The sequence below is a fragment of the Alnus glutinosa genome, chromosome 5, assembly GCF_958979055.1.
Source record: "Alnus glutinosa chromosome 5, dhAlnGlut1.1, whole genome shotgun sequence".
NCBI classification, from domain to species: Eukaryota; Viridiplantae; Streptophyta; class Magnoliopsida; order Fagales; family Betulaceae; genus Alnus; species Alnus glutinosa.
Window position 1 is genome coordinate 11,867,961 of NC_084890.1, and position 20,162 is coordinate 11,888,122.

The 20,162-nt window shown below is 38.2% G+C and overlaps 1 protein-coding gene and 1 long non-coding RNA gene across 2 annotated transcripts; one reads left to right on the forward strand and one right to left on the reverse strand.

The window, feature by feature from the left end:
* The first annotated feature begins 14,671 nt into the window (after window positions 1–14,671).
* Window positions 14,672–18,705, forward strand: LOC133867998 (low-temperature-induced cysteine proteinase-like). Its single transcript, XM_062304787.1, has 5 exons — window positions 14,672–15,206; window positions 16,922–17,154; window positions 17,270–17,407; window positions 17,492–18,016; window positions 18,291–18,705. Exons 1-5 carry the CDS (start codon window positions 14,708–14,710, stop codon window positions 18,429–18,431), a joined length of 1,536 nt encoding a protein of 511 aa, XP_062160771.1. The 5' UTR covers window positions 14,672–14,707; the 3' UTR covers window positions 18,432–18,705.
* LOC133867999 (uncharacterized) lies at window positions 16,120–19,553 on the reverse strand. Its single transcript, XR_009900264.1, has 2 exons — window positions 19,323–19,553; window positions 16,120–16,332 (listed from the first exon to the last, which is right to left on the reverse strand). It is a non-coding gene; the product is annotated as an uncharacterized LOC133867999 (long non-coding RNA).
* Between the last annotated feature and the right edge of the window lie 609 nt (window positions 19,554–20,162).

Genomic DNA, 20,162 nt, shown 5'->3' on the forward strand with positions numbered 1-20,162 from the left:
TCTTCATTGGATACTCGGTTAAAACTCGGATAGCGTGAGCTTGAAAGTATGGCCTCAATCTTCTGGCTGAAATGATTAAAGCGAACGCCAACTTCTCGATCCGAGGGTACCTCCCCTCCGCACCATGAAGTGCTTTGCTTGTAAAGTAGACCGGTTTCTGAACCCCTGAATCTTCTCGGACTAGCACCGAGCTTACTGCTGAGGGAGAGACTGCCAGATAGAGATAGAGAATCTCCCCTTCGGTTGGGCAGCTCAACAGTGGTGGGTTGGCCAGATATTCCTTCAATTTTTCGAAAGCTTCCTCACACTCCTCACTCCATATAAATGCTTTTCGTAAAATTTTAAAGAAAGGAAGGCACTTATCTGTCGACCATGATATGAAACGGTTCAAGGCCGCAATTCTCCCTGTCAGTCGTTGAAGTTGTTTTGTTGTTCTCGGGGCCTCCATCTCGAGGACAGCTCTGACCTTCTCTGGATTAGCTTCAATGCCCCTTTGTGACACCATAAACCCCAGGAACTTGCCTGAAGAAACTCCGAAAGCGCACTTTGCAGGGTTGAGCTTCATGTTGTATTTTCTTAGAGTCCGAAAAGTTTCTCGGAGGTCTTCTATGTGTTTGTTTGCCCGAACACTCTTAACCAGTAGGTCATCTACGTATGCCTCAACGTTTCGGCCAATTTGACTTTGAAACATCCGGTTCACCAGTCGTTGATATGTGGCTCCAGCATTCTTCAATCCGAAGGGCATCATCTTATAGCAGTAAAGTCCTCGGTCTGTGATGAAAGCAGTTTTCTCCTGGTCTGTTTCTTCCATGCAGATCTGATTGTACCCCGAGAAGGCATCCATGAAGCTCAAGAGCTCATGCCCGGCCGTCGAATCCACCAATAAATCAATCCGAGGCAGGGGAAAGCTATCCTTCGGACATGCTTTATTCAGGTCGGTGAAATCTACGCACATCCTCCACTTCCCGTTAGACTTCTTTACCAGCACTACATTGGCCAGCCACTCGGGATAATCCACCTCTCGGATGAATCCAGCTTTCAGCAACTTCTCTACTTCTTCAGCAACTGCCATGTTTCGTTCGGCAGCAAAAGCTCTTCTTCTCTGCTTCACAGGGCGATAGTTTGGGTCCACATTCAGCTTATGGACTATAACCGAGGGATCAATCCCCGGCATGTCTTCATGGCTCCAGGCAAATACATCTTTGTTGCGCCTCAAGAACGCCACCAGATCTTCCTTCAGGGGTTGAGGGAGTTGTGAGCCTATATGAATTTTGTTTCCCGAGTCGCCTATCTCGAACTCCTCCAAGGCTTCCACAGGCTCCCCCAACGGTGATTGCTATTTTCCATCCTCCTTAGTTTTCTCCCCCCGACCGTGCTGCCTCGGCGTATCTTTCAAGGACAGATTGTAGCATCTCCTAGCCTCCTTCTGGTCTCCTTTTACCTCTCCAACTCCTTCTTCTGTTGGAAATTTCATGCTGAGATGTGGTGTTGAAGTCACCGCTTTGAAATCGTTGAGAGCCGTACGTCCTATAATTGCATTGTAGGCCGAGACCTTATCAACTATTAGGAATTTCACCATAATGACTTTTTGCCTTGGATAAGTCCCGGCTGTCACAGGTAAATCGATAGAACCGAGAGGCAACACCTTCTCTCCGACAAAACCCTGTAGCTGGCACGAGACCGGAACCAACTTCTCTACTGGAACACCCATGTGATCGAAAGCTGATTTAAACAGAATATCAGCCGAGCTCCCAGTGTCAATGAGGATCCGCCGGGTCTGATAGTTTGCTATGGTCAAGGTGACCACAAGGGCGTCTGTGTGCGGAAGCGAGACTCCAGCATAATCATCATCAGAAAACCCTATAACCAGAGGGTTATACTTCCGAGACTTTGGGGGCCTCTGGACCGAGTAAACTTCGAAATCATCGAGCTGCCTGGCGTATGCTTTCCGAGCCGAGTTGGACTCGCCTCCTCCTCCGAATCCTCCCGAGATGGTGTGGATGATAGGGATATTGCCTTGCTGTGCCCCCCGAGGCCTGCTTCTACTTCTCTCCCTTCTTTCATCCCTCCGAGGCCGAGGTGCTGGCTCTCGGCTTCTTTCTCTTCTTTCATCTTGTCTCGGTTGATAGTTTCTTCTATTATCCCGATCTTCTTCCCTCCTAGGCCTCGGATAGTGATCTCGCTCCTGTTGATTCCTCTCATTGGCGAGGAATCGGACTAGCTTCCCATTCTCAATGAATTTCTCGATCAACTGCCTCAATGAAACACACTGCTCGGTCAGATGACCGTGTGAATCGTGGAAGGCGCAGTACTTGTGAGCCAAGTACGGAGGGGGATTTCCTTGAATGGGTCTCGGTTTCTGGTAATTCGGATCTTTCTTGAGTTCCATGAGCACCTCGGTGATGGAGGTGTTCAATGGTGTCCACTTATAATCTCCGAAATTTTTCTTCACCTTCTTATATTCTGCGGGACCAGCATCCTGTACGGGCTCAGGATTCTTCTTTTTCTTAGGCTTCTCGGTGGACTGCTGCTGTTGTTGCTGGGAATTACTGAGGAGGGCTCGGAGCGTTTCTTCCTGGTTGATGTACCTGTCCATCTTCACCATAAAGGTTTGAAGATCTTTCGGCGGTTTCAACGCCAATTCCGCCATCAGAGGTCCATCTTTTTTCAAGCCTTGAAAAATTGCACCGTAAATGAAGTCGTCTGGTGCACTCTCTGTGTTCAGCTTCTCCTGGTTGAACCTCCACAGATAGTCTTTTAGAGACTCATTTGGTCCCTGCTGCACAGAGAGTAAGTACCCTCGGGGTTTCCTTCTAGCTCTCCCGGATACAAACTGGGCCAGGAATTTTCGTCCAAGGGTGTCGAAGCAATCAATCGACCTTGGTGCGAGATTCCTGAGCCAGTCTCGGGCTTTTCCTGACAGGGTGAGAGGAAAAGCTCGGCATGCCACAGCATCTGGTGTCTTGTGCAGGGAGACATGGGACCTGAAATTGTCCAGATGCTCCACTGGATCTTCGCTGCCTAAGAAGACAGGAATGTCAGGTACCTTGAATCTTCCAGGTAAGTCGCAGTTGGACACTTCTTCGGTGAATATGGACTCCTTGTGCTGGAAGAGGTTGTCAACAAGGGACTCCTTCCCATCACGCCTCTGGTCAATCGTCTTTGACAGCATATCATATTTCGCGCCCAGATCCTGAACCATCTTCTGCAACCTCCTTTCTGCCTCCGTGGGTGGAACCGGATTGATGGGCTCTCCACGATTCTCGTTCCGCCCGGCTCTCTCTCCATGGTTCTCGTTCCGCCCGGCTCTCTCTTCATGGTTCTCGTTCCGCCCGTCATGATTCTCGTTCCGCCCGTCATGATTCTCGTTCCGCCAGTTTCTCTCTCCTGAACCTTCGTGGTTTGTCCCATCGGCTACATCATGATTGGGCGGCGGAGTTCGTGCGGCTAGGAGCACAGCGTTCTGAGCCAACAAATCCTCCACATTCTTCTGCGCCTGGGCTAACTGTTGACTCAGTTGGGTTATCCGGGCCTCTGGATCCGCAGATTCTGCTTCTCCACGAGCATCGTCTCGGCTGGTTGGCGGCACTTCGTTTAAGATCGATTTGGAACGTCTCGTCGTCATCATTGCGGATTTGTTTTTTTGTAAGAACAATTGATCGTTCCCACAGACGGCGCCAAACTGTTGGTACAGTTTCCGGTATGGTGACGTGTCGCCTAAGGATTCGCTGCTACCGAACACTTTGACCCTACAAAAAGGAACAAACAACTCGTCGGGGGTGCCGACCACGCCCACTCCGATGCCTAAGTCAGTCTAAAAAGTTTTCTGTAGAGAATTCTTAATCTTAATCTCAAGAGCTTAGAGAATTCGTGTCTTTATACCTGGTGTGACGGTCTTTATTTATAGGCCGGACCCTCTTGACATTGAGTTGGATTAGGAGTTTGAGTCCTAGCCTGGTTTGAGTTTTAATCATATCTTCTGGGAATTTGAGTAGGAGTGTTGAATCCGCAGTTGATTGCGTTTGTACTTCTTTAAATTCGATTCCATGTCAATAACCATCTTATCCCATAAATCATGGATCTGTAGTTTATCCCTGATCTCCTGGGATTCTATCCTTATCGAATTTTGAGACGGGTATGGCGAATGGCACCTTCTTAGGAGACTGTAGCACATTTCAGCTGACCTCCGAGGTGATGATATCCGAGACGTTTCCGCTCTTACCTGGAGATCTCGGGATATATCCTCACCATAACAGGGTTGTGTAAGTCCGAGATGTTTATACTCTGAGATGTTGACTCATCCAATGGATATCACCCCGAGAAGATACCGCACCGACTCGATATCATACCGAGGTGTTATTACTCCGAGGCACAAATATCCGAGATATGTTCACTCCATCTTGGCTGGGAGATCACGGGATATTTTATATACCGTAACCTGGAATGTTAAGACCGAGACATCGTCATATCTCCGAGATGTCTTCGAACCTAAACGACCTTCCCTTCACTGGATGGAACCACGCGGAACAAGTAGCCGAGACATAACTCCGAGATGTCATTGGATCCACGTGTCTCTAGGGTTGATTTTATCCCTAACAAATGTAATTACACATTAAATTAAACAAAGCGGAATAATAAAATAAACATAAGAAATAAATTTTATGTGGTTCAGTTTCGGACTTACGTTTATAGCATAAAAAAACATCTCCAACATCATAGGCAAATGGTTCATAATAGTAAAATAGAATAGGCAAAATCAAGGACGGAGTCAGAAAGTATTTTGGACAGGGGCCAAGCTGCAAATGCATGAATTACAAATATATTAAAATAGGGGTAGGGGTCAAAGCATAAATAAAAAAATATATTAAGATTGAAGATGAAATAAATATATAAAAATGAAATTATCAACAATTCAGTTTTGACAATATATATATATATGAGAAGATAATGATGGATCCAATGACTACTACATCCTGCCACGTCAGCATAATGTGATAAATGTGATGTGTATAGCATTATTTTTTAAGAATGTAACAATGTTTGTGGCCAAATAATGTTACCCACCTTTCAAAAAATAAAAAATAAAAAAATAATGTTTCCCAAATTTCTACTTTCATAATATCATATGAGTTCTAAAAATTCAATAAAAAAATGACAAAAATTTCCTACAAACCCATTTGTTGGAAATTTCATACAACTCATATCTAAGATTGACATGTGTCATTAATGCTATTAAAAAAGCCCGTAAAAAGCACATGCTATTAAAGCACATATATGTTTCTCACATGTTAAACAATTTTATAGATAAGAAAAAAGCAATTAAATCTAATCTAAAAGAAAACCCTGTTACATTCAATAGCCTACAAATAACAATTATTAATTATTGACTGTTAAACCAAAAAGAATCAAAAGAAAATATTAAATTTTAAAAAATACAAGGACTCATTCATGCAAGGATGTAATTTGTATATTGCAAGAATATTGTTTCATGAATATGATAAAATATAGATTGATGATGACAATCATATTATACTCTTTTATAAAAAATATATTGCTTATAATTAATCAATATAGATGGTGGGATCTCAGGCCCCTAAAAGTTCTAACAGAGAAGAATCGTCAGGGGAGAAAAGAGAGACCGAGAGGAGAAAGAGTGTGGTGGGTTGCCAGGGGAGGGAGGTTCCAAGCCTCCCTCCTCCCGGTTTTGTTTCCTCTTTTAGCTCTTTTAGGGCTAGAGAGTTTTTTGTTTCCTCCCTGGGTTGCTCTCAGTGGAGGCTAGAGTCTCCCAGCCACTAGGGCTGTGGAGTTTTAAGTCCCCCCAGACTTGTTCTGGTGGTGGTTTTAGTCCTCCTAGTCCTTGTGGACTATGGAGTGTGGTTTGGTTTTTAGTTCTGGTAGGTTTTCTTTGTTCTTGGCAGGATAACACTCTAGAGAGGCTTCGGAGGAGGAGAGACCGCCGCTTGTGTCACCGGCGGAATAATTTTGGTGTGCTACAGTTTTTCTCATTCTTTAAGGCCAGATCTACTTCGTTCTGCCGTCCTATGGTCGACACGCATCCCTCAGTCTTGCTCGCCGTTGTCCTCCGGTTCTGCTGCTACTTGATACGGCCGTAACGCTCTCCGGTGACCAGCGCGTGGTCATCACGCGCCAGAGTGTTTTCCACTCTTTGGGCCGCGCGTGATGGCTACGTTCCGTCTCTTTTGGCGTGTTTGGTGGCGTTCGGGAGTTTACAAAGTTCGTGTGCTGCAGGGGCTCTTCTGGCAACACGCGCCGTCTCCGGCGGTGCTTCTTCCGACGTCAGCTTTTTGTTTTTAGGTGTTTTCTTGTTCTTGTTTACAGATTGTATTTGGCAGTTTGCTCTGTGTTAGATCTAGCCTAGTCATAGCTTCTTAGCACAGATTGTTTGTGACCGACTCCATAGTGCAAGTAGAGGTTCATATGTCAACGCATAGGCACCTTTATGTTGACTAGGTTTATTTGTAGCACCTGTTGGTATTATCTGAGTTCTTGGAGTAATTGTATTGGGATATTTGTATTGTTCTAGTCCCTGTATTGGTCTGAGTTTGACTCAATCTGGTTGTAACTATGTTACCCCTTGGGTGTATTAATGAAATTATTAAATTTCCTTCAAAAAAAAAAAAATCAATATAAAAGCACAAAGAAACTCAGAAATAAATTATAAAATAAAAATAAAAACAATGAAAATGAGAATGCACTTTATAATATGAGATAAGATTCCAATTATTCAAATCGTTGGAAGAAGAAAGAGATAGGAGAGGCCCCCTTGAGATGCTGGGGGGGGGGTGGGGGGGGGGGGGGAACAACAAACCATCCCATAATTGAAGGTAAAGGTAGAGACACACAAAAAAACAATGTTTTCTGTTGTAAAATATTTTTGATGAAATCATTTCGAAAATTCATTTTCAGAAAAAGTAATTTTCCTAAAAAAAATTTCGGCCTTTGGCTCGTATGAAAAAAACGCAAGAACGAAAAAATTACCAACCGCCATTTGTGTCGGATTTCAGCTAGTTTCACTGAACTCCGGCAGTATTGGCCAGATTCTGGCCAACTCGTCGGATTCCAACCAATTTTGGCCGGAATCGACGGTGGCTGGATGTCGCCGGATTCCGGCTTTGGTTGGCAGCACCGGAATCTGGTAAACGGGAACCTTCAACGGTAGATTCGAACTACCAACAAACTCTAATGTCCAGTGGTGGAGAATTCTCACAAATGTGCCTGCAAGAATGAATAGTTTAAATTTGAAAAATAATTTACGGTTTTCAAAATCGTAAATTGTTTTTTAAAAATTAACTAAGCTTTTACGATCAAATTGAAAATGATTTCCGTTGACCATTATATTCGCCCCTACCAAAATCGAAAAATGTCGAAATCATTTTCTAAAAAATATTTTACGATGAAACAAACGGAACATATATAAGTCTTGTTCTTTCTTTCCATTCTCTCTCTGTCTCTCTGTCTCTACCTCTTTTTTACCACTATCATCACCGAATTCTAGGTTTTCGTTTTCTGGTATGGATCTCTAGAATTGCTTCTGGATTGGGTTGGGGAATTCACAGCTTGGTTCTTGTTTCATGGGTTCCCCCAAATCCTTGACCCCTTCTTTGTAGCATTTCCAATTCACCTATAGAGGTAAAGTCAATATCTTTTTTCATTGAAATTCAATCAACAAATTTTATTTCTATCATGAAAATCTCAATTTGTTTTCACGGATTTATTTTGGTTACATGGCAGCATATGCATATCCCGTTTGGGTTTCATTCTATATTCATTTTGTAGAAATGCTATAGCTCCTTCTAGCGTCCTTCTGATGTCATTTTGAATGATGTGAATTTAATATTTTTGCTTAAAATATTGCATTTTGTAGGACACCTTTTGAGATAATTTTTTTTATTAAATCCATGTCCTCTAGAAGGACACCAGAAACACACTAGAATGAGGTATAACATTTTTCTTTATTTTTATATGTGTATGTGTATACTTTAGCCTAGTTTGTTTCTACGTAAAATGCTAGAGATCCTCATCTTTATTTTGGTTTTTAGATGAAACCCAAAATAGCCACCAACCAGTTTTATGTTGCTTATTTTTATTTTATTTTGTTTCTTTTATTATGGGATACATATAAGTCTTGTTATTTCTTTCCGTTCTAAATAATTTTTTTCTCAAGAAATTGGCCTGCCCCCCCCCCCCCCCCCCCCCCCCCCCCCCCCTTCTCCTCCGTTACCGGGCAACATAGATATATATATATATATATATATATATATATATATATATATATATATATATATATATATATATATATATATTTTTCTAGTGAATAATAAATAAGCTCTTCTATGTATATATGTATGCACTATTCACACCACAAAGGGTTTTTTTTTTTTTTTTTTTTTATTATTATTATTATTATTTTCTATCTCTCCCTTCCATTCTTTCAGTCTCTTTCTTTCTTTCACACTTTTTCCCACGCAAAATAATATTTAAATAAAATAAATAGTAAAATTGAAAATTTGTTGGAGTGTGTATAGAAAAATGAATAACTAAAGTAGAAATTTATACTTTTTCAGTAATTATTTTGACAACTACTACTAGAGATGCTCTAAGGCTACATTTTACTTTTATTCACTTGATGATTTTACAATACAAATTATCCATATTTATAAAAAGGTGGAGAAACTACAAAACCGTATAAGAGATCAAATCAAATTAAATTTAAATACAATCAATTACAATTAATACTGAAATAAAAAATCCTATAATATAAAATCAAATATGTTTTAATATATTCTAACAGCCTTTCCCTTCTCTTTAATACCCTTAATTCCCTCCATGTAATCAGGATTTGATTCCACGTTTTTATTCAATAGTAATATACAGAAAAAACACTTTTAGTGGGACGAGATTTTAGTTCACTACCTATTATTGATCAAGAAAAACACCCTGGCTACTTACATATATATAAGGAAAAAAAAAAAAAAACTCTGGCTGCTGATGTCCATTAAAAGGGGAAAAAAATTAAGTCTGTTCTGTTTTCTCACCTGTTGGCTTTTGATAAAAGCAGTTGGAGTTTTTTTTTTTTTGTATTTTTTTTTTTTTTCATTTTGTTGAAAACTATTTAATCATAGTGTGTAAATTTATTAAAAGTATCCGTCCAATCCACTTTAGCTAAAATAATTTATTAAAAAATTTACATGATAGTTAAAATATATATATACATGATAGAAAGAAAAAAAAAAAAAAAAAAAAAAAAAAAATTGAGTTCAAGACCCAAGGTCCAATCAAACGGAAGGCATTCTGCTACAATCCTACTATGACCCAAGAGAGCCCAAAATAGCCTAAAAAAAGAGCCTGCTGTCTAAATGGGCTACAAGCCTACTATACTATGACCCAAGAGAGCCTAAAATAGCCTAATGAAAGGACTGCTATTACTAAGGCCCGGGCAAGGGCCCAAGAGGACAAATAAGGCCTCATTTCTCTCCCTAACGAGCAAACATGCCGAAAATAAATAAAATAAAAATAAAAAATCCTCCCTCTCGATCGGAGGAGCTTCCTTTCTCTCTCCCCTCTCCCTTCCCTTTATTTTTACCTTTCTCAAGAAACATCAACTCAAAATATTCTTAACATTTTTTACTTTTTATATCACATCAATAATTTTTTATTATTATTTAAATAAAAAAAATTTACTACAAAACAAAAAATATCTATTTTTCCATATAAATTCTTTCTACTTTATATCACATCAATTACTTTTTACTCACACTAAAAATAAAAATTCTCCTATAAGAGAAAAGGAGGGGAGAGGAGGGAGATTACTAAACGTGGTCATATCTTCTTCTACCCTCAAGCCAGAGACACTAGGCGTCAGAGACTCAGAGGGTATCGGGATCCAAACCCAAAGTGGATGGTAACACGTGCAATCGTCTTCTTGTCTTTGGTGGCAAATTTAAATAGACTTAAATGAAATTGGGGTGATAATAATATTGGAAATGAAATGTAATTTAAACCCCCCCCCCCCCCCCCCCTTTTAAGGAACCATTTAGAAAATGACAAAATTGTTGTTGATTTTTATTTATTTTTTAATCAAATCTTTAGAGGTTTAATTATGGTCCTAGTCCCCTTTAGCTTCGACTTAATCCAAAGAGTGCAGATATTGAGTTTTAAGTAGCATGTGTGATTTTCATTAAATTTTAGTCATAGAATCTGCATAAAATTCTGCATCTATTTATTTTCTTTTGGTAGAAAAGGGAAGGCATTTATTTTGTTCTGATATATTATTAACATGAAATTAGACAATCTTATCGTAACCTGTTACCATTTCGTACCACAATTGGATGGTGACACGTGCAATCATCTTCTTGTCTTTAGTTTACGTGAAATCTCATGTATCACATTCGGAAGGGAGGTGTTAGAAACACACTCGCTACTCGCTACACACTAAATGTACACTCATATTCTCACATGAACATGTGAAATGTACATAATGTGAGAGGGTGTGTGTAGTGAATGTGTTTCTATTATTTCCCATGTAGAATATTCGGTATGTTTAATGAATATTGTGTAGAGTTTTATTTTTTAAATAAGAATAAGAAGTAATTGATGTAATATAAATTAGGGAAAATTGCACTGTTGGTCCCTGTGGTATGCCATAATTATTTTTCACTCCCTATTGTTTAAAAAGTTCATGAGAGATCCATGTGGTATGCAATAATTACGTTTTATTCCCTGGGTCAATTTTCCGTCCACAATTTTGACGGAATCTGTTAGCCCTACACGTCAGCGACACGTGTCGCCATCTATCTTAATAAAAAAAAAAAAAAATTATTAAAAATTGTTTTTTGTTTTTTGTTTTTTTTTTTTAATTTTAATTTTTTTTAAAAAAATAAGTATTTTTATTAATTTTTTAATAAATTTTTATTTTTTTATTAAGATTGGACATGTCAGCGCCACGTGTCACCAATAAGATGACGACACGTAGCGCTGACGTGGCATTTGACGGAATCTGTTAAAAATTTAACAGAATTTGACGCCAGGGATCGATTTGTAATTATTACATACCACAGGGATCTCTCATGAACTTTTTAAACCATAGGTAGTGAAAAATAATTATGACATACTACAGGGACTAACGGTGCAATTTTTCCTATAAAGTAATAAGAAGTTTCGAATTTTTTTTTTTTAAAAAAAAAATGTTAAAAAATAATTGATGTAATATAAAAAGTGAAAAAAAAAATTGTTAAAAAATGATCAATATAATATAAAAAATTAGAATATTTTTAAGATGATTTTTTTTTTAAAAAAAAAAAAAAAAGGTGGGGGAGAGAAGGGGTTGCCGAACAGGCCCAATTAAGTCGAGTTTTAATTGACAATCATCTTCATCATTACAGGTTGGAGTTTGAGTTTAAGATCGACCTTTGAGCGAAACATACTTTTCCGCTGGTGCTGATGGTAAAATTAAAGACAGGATGGTAACATGTGCAATCGTCTTCTTGTCTTTGGTGGCAAGGAATATTAATAATGTCCATTAGTTTACGTACGTGGAATCTCATGTATCACATGCTCAAGCTGAATATTGAGTCTGGTTTTAATTGTCAAAGTAAAGACACTCTGCTACCTAATTCAGCATCATCATCATCATTATATATAGGAATTAGGAGAATGCATGAGTTTTTTTTTTTTTTTTTTTTTTAACAGGAATTATAACTTTTATTAATAACAAGCTCAAAGGTAAATATAACAGTTCGAAGACAAACGACCAGTCTGAAAGCTACAAATACAAGCCCGTAGGCCAAGGTAGTGAATAGAGATACAGAATCCGATCTCTAACCACTAAGATAGGAACAAACCCAGCTTAAAGTAGTTACCTAAACAACAAACTAAAATTACATAAACAAACAATTTGGTCATTTCTTTACAATAAATTACAACTCAACTAAAATGAGAAGGCCTAGTTTAGCTTACAAGCCATCTAAAATGCCTAAGTAATTTACGGACAATTACAAAGGTAAATTGTGAACAAGACAAGGATGTACAAAAATGAAAAAAAAAAAAAAAAAAAACAGATTGTAGAAGCCTAGATGCTGTCGGAGGAAGAAAACCACCCGGTCAACGGCGCGTGTAAAACACGTGCCACCCCTAGACCTCCCCTACTACCGTTAGACACCCCTCCAACTTGAAACACCCCCAAAACCTGGCCGAAAGAGTGGAGCATGGCTCTCCACGCGTGGGCCACCCTCGACGTGTGAGGACCACGCTCCCCGCGTGGAGGCCCGACACCACCAGTGGTTGAAGTGGTGGCTTCAGAAGTGGACGGCGAACACAACTGAGCGGGTCGTGTCGCAAGGTCAACTCCATAGCTTTAAAGCTAGGAGAATCACAACCACCACTGGATCTATCCGGAGGGAACAAAAGCTTCGTAACCCTAGTGGTCGGGAGAAATCTATCCCCACTGAAACAAACTAAGGGGTAACAAAAAACCACCCTAACTCACGAGGAGCTAGAGGGAAAATCACCACCGGGAAGAGGGAGGCGTGAGGCCACCCCCCTCCCGGTGAAAACCATAGTATGCATGAGTTTAGGATCCTAAAGTAAAACATACTTTCTGCTGGTTCTGATGTATGGTACAAGACTGCCTACATATCTATAATAAAATTCTATTTATTATAGAACAAGTGATAAAATCTTTAGGTAGTAATTCGTATTCGCGTATTGGATTCTATTCGAGTCGAAGTAAGGATATAAAATTAAATAAATCAACCCTAAATAGGTTAGAAATTATATTTTGGGGTGACAGTGTATTATCTCTTAATTTTAAATAGCATGCACGTGTGCTTTTCATTAAATTTTAGTCATATAATCTGCATAAAATTCTGCATCTATTTATTAATTACACTCCCCTTTTTTTTTTTTTTTTTTAAAGAACCATTTAGAAAATGACAAAATTGTCGTTGATATTTATTTATATTTTAATAAAATCTTTAGAGGGTTAATTATGGTCCTAGTCCCCTTTAACTTCGACCTAATCCAAAGATCGATTGCAGATATTAAATTTTAAGCAGCATGTGTGCTTAATTAAATTTTAGTCATAGAATCTGCATAAAATTATGCGTCTATATATTTATTTTCTTTTGGTATAAAAGCAAAGGCATTTATTTTATATATATGAGAAATGTTTTGTTGTAGACTCTCATCCCACTCCTATCCCACCCTTATCTACATATATAGACCAATAATGTGAGAGATAGTAGAGAGAATATAGTCGGATTCTAAATTTTTTAACAACATTATTGGTCTACGTAGATAAAAGTGAGATAAGAATGTACAACTAAGCGTACAACTAAGCATTTCCTATATATATATATATATATATATATATATATATATAACATGAAATAGACAATCTTATGGAACCTGTTACCTTTTGGTACCACAATTGAGCGGATGACTAAATTGGATGGTGACACGTGCAATCATCTTCTTGTCTTTAGTTTATGTGGAATCTCATGTATCACATGCAGAATATTTGGTGTGTTTGATGAACACTGTGTATTGTTTTATTTTTTAAATAGTAATAATAAATGATTAGTGTGATATAAAGTAGCAAGAAGTTTTAAATTTTTTTAAGAAAAAATAAAAAAGGTAATTAAAAAATCATTGATATAATATAAAAAGTTAAAAAAAAAAAAATTGTTAAAAAGTGATTAATATGATATAAAAAATTAGAATGTTTTTATGTTGATTTTTTTAATTTCATTTTAAAAGAAAAGTGGGACAGAGAAGAAGGGTTGCCAAACAGGCCCAATTAGAGTGTTTGGCTAGCATAGAAAATGAGCGTACCTCTCAACGACTTTTCCCTCTTCTTTATATAATGTTTCGTGCGCATATTTGTTTGATGAGTAGGTTTGGAGCTCAATAACATATGTCCTATGACCCCCACTCCCTTAGGTCACGCTTTCATCCTATCTATAGTCGTATTGCTCTAATACATTTGGCCTATCAATCCTAGCTTAACTTAGGTTTGACCGGCCGGCCTTGATATCGTAAAGCTCGGCCGGCTCACTATGGTTTTTTGCCACTCTTGTTAGCCATGGGCCTGACTTTAGGCTATATCAAAAGTGGGCCGATCCAACTTAACTAAAAGAAGCCCACTTTACAACTTAACTAAAAGGCAGAGTAAAGCATTCTCTTGCAATTTGCAAATCACTTTTTGCCTTTTGTCTGTTTTCTCTTCTGGACAGGGACTGTCCCTGTCCAGGTCTTGTGCTTTCAGTGGGCCAGAAAATTTGGCCCCATTGGGCTGCCGTATTGACGTGGCATTACTCCGGCAACAAGTCCATGCTTGAAGATTAATTGTTGACTGTTAGATCTCTTCCCCTCTACTCTTCCACTCAAAGGTCAAACTGTATGAATAGCAGATCGACGAGTAACAACCACCAATATAATTTGGTACGGCAATAAACGAATACTTTAACTAACGGAATGCCCTCCAAAACAGTAAAATTGCAATGGAAGTCAAATGTTACAGCATTTGTTAAATTCAAAATACGCGAGGGCGGAAAAAAGAAATATAAATGTTCTTGGGCAGTTGCGCTGACTGGTAGGCATGGCGATGCCGATGCGGCTAGTGTTACCCCCCTTATATACAATACAATGAAGACGGATCAAACAGCACTGGTAAACCCGCTAAGAGAAAATGGGTTCCCAGAAAATTCAACTGGCGATTCTTTTTTCGATCTGGGCATCACTAACATGCTTATCCTTCAGCCTCCCCAGCGAGTATTCAATACTGGGGCATGACGTGGCCGACTTTCCTTCAGAGGAACGAGTGATCGAGCTGTTCCAACGATGGAAGGAGGAGCACAGACGGGTGTACAGGCACGCGGAGGAGGCGGAAAAGAGGTTCGAGAATTTCCGGCGGAATTTGAAGTACATAATAGAGACGAATGCAAAGAAAAGGTCGTCGGCGTCGCCCAAGGCGCACCGGTTGGGGTTGAACAGGTTTGCCGATATGAGCAATGAGGAGTTCAGGCAGATGTACATATCGAAGGTGAAGAAGCCGGTCAAGAAGGTGAGTAACACTCTCATCAGCAGAAGCATGCAGGAAAAGGTCCAATCTTGTGACGATGCCCCTTCTTCCTTGGATTGGAGGAACAAGGGGATTGTTACTCCCATTAAAGACCAAGGCTCCTGTGGTAAGTTTCTATCTTCTTGGATGACTATTCCTACACATTTTAACTAAAAAGGAGACAATTTACCATGATATTGTGGAATAGGAACAACCTTAATTTGTTAATGTTGGGATCTTAACTTCTATAATAGTTAAAATAGTGTTGCTCTGTCTACATAAATTAGTGGTGTTGATTTATAATCTTGTAAAAAGAGAGTATTTATTAAACGATTATATTTATTATTTCCTATTAGTTTAACATGGTTTCAAAACTAAAGGTTTGAGATCGAATCCCGACTCCACATTTTAAAGATAGGATTTGGATTCTCGCCGTTTGAGTGGAAATGAACTTAAGAACAATTTGGGAATTAGTGATAAGTCAATTATAACTGAACAATCATGAATGTTGTGTCAAAAGAATTAATAGAAGATGTCACAGATTTCTTAATGTACTGAACTCTTCAACCCATTCAACCCAAATGGCTAGTGTTTAACCAGAGCAAACCTCTGCCTTGATGTAGTGAAAATTTTGGGTGCAGGGCTAGTGGAACTGGATCTCTTTTATTTATTTTTTATTTATCCATTGAAGACTTAAGGCCATGCGTGTAAAATGATTGGTTTAACTTTTAAGGTACTGCGTGGGCCTGTATTTAACCCTCCAGACTTGATTTGGTACGGCCAGAGCCCACCCAACTTGACACTTTTTTCATTATTTCTTTCTTTGTAGACTGTTAGGTTTATTATATTTTTATTTTTCTTTAATTTTTTTTTTTCAGGGCAGGTGTCCTAAAACTTTTTTTTTTATAAGCAAAGTATATTCAAGAGGCACAACCTACCTATAGTACACAGGACGTATACAAAAAGCCCATAATTCAAAGAAAAAAAGAGAGCACTTATTTATAAATTCAAAAAAAGAATACTCATGCATAAACTGAAAATTTTCTCTCCACGTAAACATCGTTTGTAACATCATTCTCTTCAAGTTCATCAAATCAATCAAACAAAAGGCTTTTATGTATTGCTTAGAAACAAAAAAAAAACAAACAAAAAAGGCACATGGTCTGAGCTCCAAAGTTCATTGACTTTTGGATCTTTATACTCCTAGTGGCTCTGCTAGAAAGTCAAAGGGTCTGAATTGCAGATGAAACCAACTACCAGATCAGCCAGCAAGGACAAGTGGAAGGAAAAAAAGAAAAAAGAGAGAATATTAATTAGTCTACAAGGTACAGCTAGCCTTCTAATCTCAACAAATTGTCAACACAACCTGACCATTTTTATATTTGTCCAAATGCCTTCAATTATGTGACTCATATACTCTTTAAAAATGTTACTCTTGTTTGCAACAAACACAACTTGGGCTTCTTTTCTCAATTCTATGTTAGATTTAAACTTTAATCATTAGAGGATGTCTATATTAAATCACCGCTTATCCTAAGAGGGTAAACCAATAGATAGTGATAAATTTAATTATGTAATCCATACTTTAACGGTCTCACCAAAATGAAGCACATTTGGCTAATGCAGATATGCAGTACCAAGCCTGACCCATGAAGTATAATGATTGCAACAAATTTAGTAAAACTTGATGAAAATGAATCACAGCAAATCATCGTCAATATCCCAGCAGTGTCATCTATCAATTTAACTTTTGCTAGTTGTGCTCCCATTTTCTACCCTTTGGAGTTCATTTTAACTTCACTGTCACGTTGTCCTAATTGTACAATCGGTTTCTGTTCACAGGGAGTTGTTGGTCATTCTCCTCAACTGGTGCTATAGAAGGAATAAACGCCTTAGTCACTGGAGACCTTATTAGCCTCTCGGAACAAGAACTTGTGGATTGTGATACCTCCAACTATGGATGTGAAGGAGGCTACATGGACTATGCTTTTGAATGGGTTATAAGCAATGGGGGGATTGACACAGAGGCTGATTATCCCTACACAGGTGTGGATGGCACCTGCGACTCCACCAAGGTCTGCTTCCTCCCTTGCTAGAATGTTTTGATTATAATGAAGAATTTTTGTGGGTTGCAAGCAAATTTTACCATTTTCGTTATCGGTCTCATATTTGGTGGTTTGCGTTAATCAGGAGGAAAAAAAAGTCGTAGTCATTGATGGCTACAAGGACGTTGCAGAATCAGACAGTGCTCTCTTCTGTGCTAGTGTTCAGCAGCCCATTAGTGTGGGTATAGATGGCTCTGCATGGGACTTTCAGCTATACACAAGTGTAAGTCAAATCCCTGTTCATTAAGCTAATTGGAAAGTAGATTTATGTTTAGTAGAACTAACAATGATATGATCTGATCATCAGGGTATCTACGATGGTGAATGTTCAGGTGATCCTGATGATATTGACCATGCAGTTTTAATAGTAGGCTATGGCTCTGAAGATGGTGAAGATTATTGGATAGTGAAGAATTCATGGGGAACAGAGTGGGGAATAGAGGGATACATATATATCAGAAGGAATACTAATTTAACATATGGAGTCTGCGCGATTAATGCCATGGCTTCATATCCAACGAAAGAGTCTTCTTCACCGTCTCCTTATCCATCACCAACTGCTCCACCACCACCACCTACACCGGTGACACCGCCGCCACCACCGCCAACCCCCGTGACACCGCCCCCTCCTCCTTCTCCATCACCAAGTGAATGTGGTGACTTCACCTACTGTCCAAGTGATGAGACGTGCTGCTGTATATATGAATTCTATGGTTTTTGCCTGATCTATGGTTGCTGTCCATATGAAAATGCTGTTTGTTGTACTGGAACTGAGTACTGCTGCCCAGGCAATTACCCCATTTGTGATGTCGAAGAAGGGCTCTGTCTCAAGGTATGATTTGGCTAACCTTTGTCATTAAAATGTATAGCCTTTATTTGACAGCAATTGGTTACATTATAACTAGGGGTAACAATTCATGTTTACGTGTCGAGTTTCGGTCATGTCATGTCGAGACATGAGTATAAGATTATATACGTCAATTATAATTCGATTTATTTAATTAAACAGGTCGTATCAAACATTGTCGGCCTGCAAACCATTGGCTTGCATAAAGCATATAACGGTCGAATGAGTTACTGATTCTTCTTCAATTTTTGTTGTGTAGAACTCTGGAGATTACTTGGGAGTATCTGCAAAGAGGCGAAAGATGGCTAAACACAAGTTCCCATGGACCAAATTCGAAGAAGAAGAGAAGAAATACCAACCTCTCGAGTGGAAGAGGAATAGGTTTGCTGCATTGCGCTGAGAAAGGGAAGGCAATTATTATGATTTATGTGAAGTTTGCTGATTGTTGTTACTCGTGCTATTATTTCAACCTCTTCAAGGTTAGGCATTGTGTCATTCTGGTGTGACAGGTGTTTTTATGGATTCTGAACAAACGTTGTAAGCAAAACCAGATACAGAAGATAAAAGGGAAAAGAGTGTTTTTTCTCTACACCATGTATCGGAAACCATATTTTCATTACTAGTACTATGTTTCATTGATTTTCAATGGATTAATAGCACAATTTTCAATTTCACTTTGTTCCAACTTCAAAATTAGTACTTCAAGACCCTCTTTCTCACTCTTTCAACGGACCAATGTTACATTGGCCAAGAGAAAAGAGTGAGAAAGGGGGTCTTGAAGCCTCTCTGTTTACAAATTTCTAAGCCAGTACAAATTAGTTTGTGTGTTGCATAATTAAGGTTCATAATTCGAGGAAATTAGTCTTTTTAATTTTTAATCATTTTTTTCCTACATGATTCGGATAAGGATCTTCTCAATTTCAAGTGAAAAATTAAGGTAGCGGAAGCAGTAACGAAAAAAATAAAGAGTTGTGCCCTCAATTTACAGTTCAAAAAAAACAGTAAGAAAAGAAATTCTAAATTTTTACTGATTCAAAAACTATCCTCTCAATACAACCATGGCTCCCTAAACTCAACTCAGAAAGCCAAGAAACTAATGCTAGCAAAAATCTATAGGTGGAAAAACATCTCAAAGATGGAAAACTATGGGAAATATAGAAAGTATAACTGCCTCAGATAAACCAAAATCAAAGAGGAAATGAAAACCTTACAAAAAAAAAAAAAAAAGAAGAAGAAGAAGAAGAAAAGAAAAGAAAAGAGGAAATGAAAAGAGATTGAATTGAATTGTTACCTAAATGAGAAAATCGTCCAAATCCCCTGGTAACTGATGGATCAACTCGAGCCCTACATTGAGTCGAGTGTGACTCGAGCGAATGGTTTTGTGGCTCTTCTGGTGGACCACCGCTCGAGCGGTAGTCGAGCGCTCGTCTCATGGAGGCCGAATAGTCAAGAGGAATGCTCGGAGCACTTGTCCTACTACGCAGTTTTCAACTTGTCCTACATTAGAAATAGAGATTATCTATTTTATGGTCTACATTATATTTCATAGATTTAAAAGTGTATATGTTTTCAACTTGTCCTGCATTAGAAATAGAGATGATATATTTTATGTTTGCGATTTTATGGTCTACAGTATATTTCATAGATTTAAAAGTGTATATGTTACCGCACGGTAAATATATTTTCATGTAAGTTAAAATTTTTAGACAATATGACATCATATCATGTACACCGTTAAATGCAACAATACAAAATTTGAACCATAAAATACATCATCTTCATTTCAACTTCCACTTCACTTGAAATTAAGAGAATCCAACATTGCCTTGACCGTCCTAATATATATATACACCACATCTTTATTTCATAACTACCTTACAATCCTGACGTGATAATCCCAACTAATCGTTATTATTTTTATTTTTTTTAACAATGACAAATTCAAATATTATTTAGAACTGTTATGTCAACGTTATAAAATAATTATGAAATAAAAACATAGTATAAAACTCTAAAACGTCTTCTTCTTTTTTTAACTATAAATTATTGCACTAATTCAATTTTTTATTTTTTAAATAACTACATATTTTTTTTGAAAATTAAATAACCACATATTAAAATAAATATAAAT

What these genes read in the sequence shown, in the direction of transcription:
- LOC133867998 (XM_062304787.1), top strand. Translation starts at nt 14,708, where the DNA reads ATGGGTTCCCAGAAAATTCAACTGGCGATTCTTTTTTCGATCTGGGCA. An exon ending in TAAAGACCAAGGCTCCTGTG is followed by an intron (nt 15,207 to 16,921) that starts GTAAGTTTCTAT and finishes TTCTGTTCACAG; the next exon opens with GGAGTTGTTGGTCATTCTCC. An exon ending in GCACCTGCGACTCCACCAAG is followed by an intron (nt 17,155 to 17,269) that starts GTCTGCTTCCTC and finishes TGCGTTAATCAG; the next exon opens with GAGGAAAAAAAAGTCGTAGT.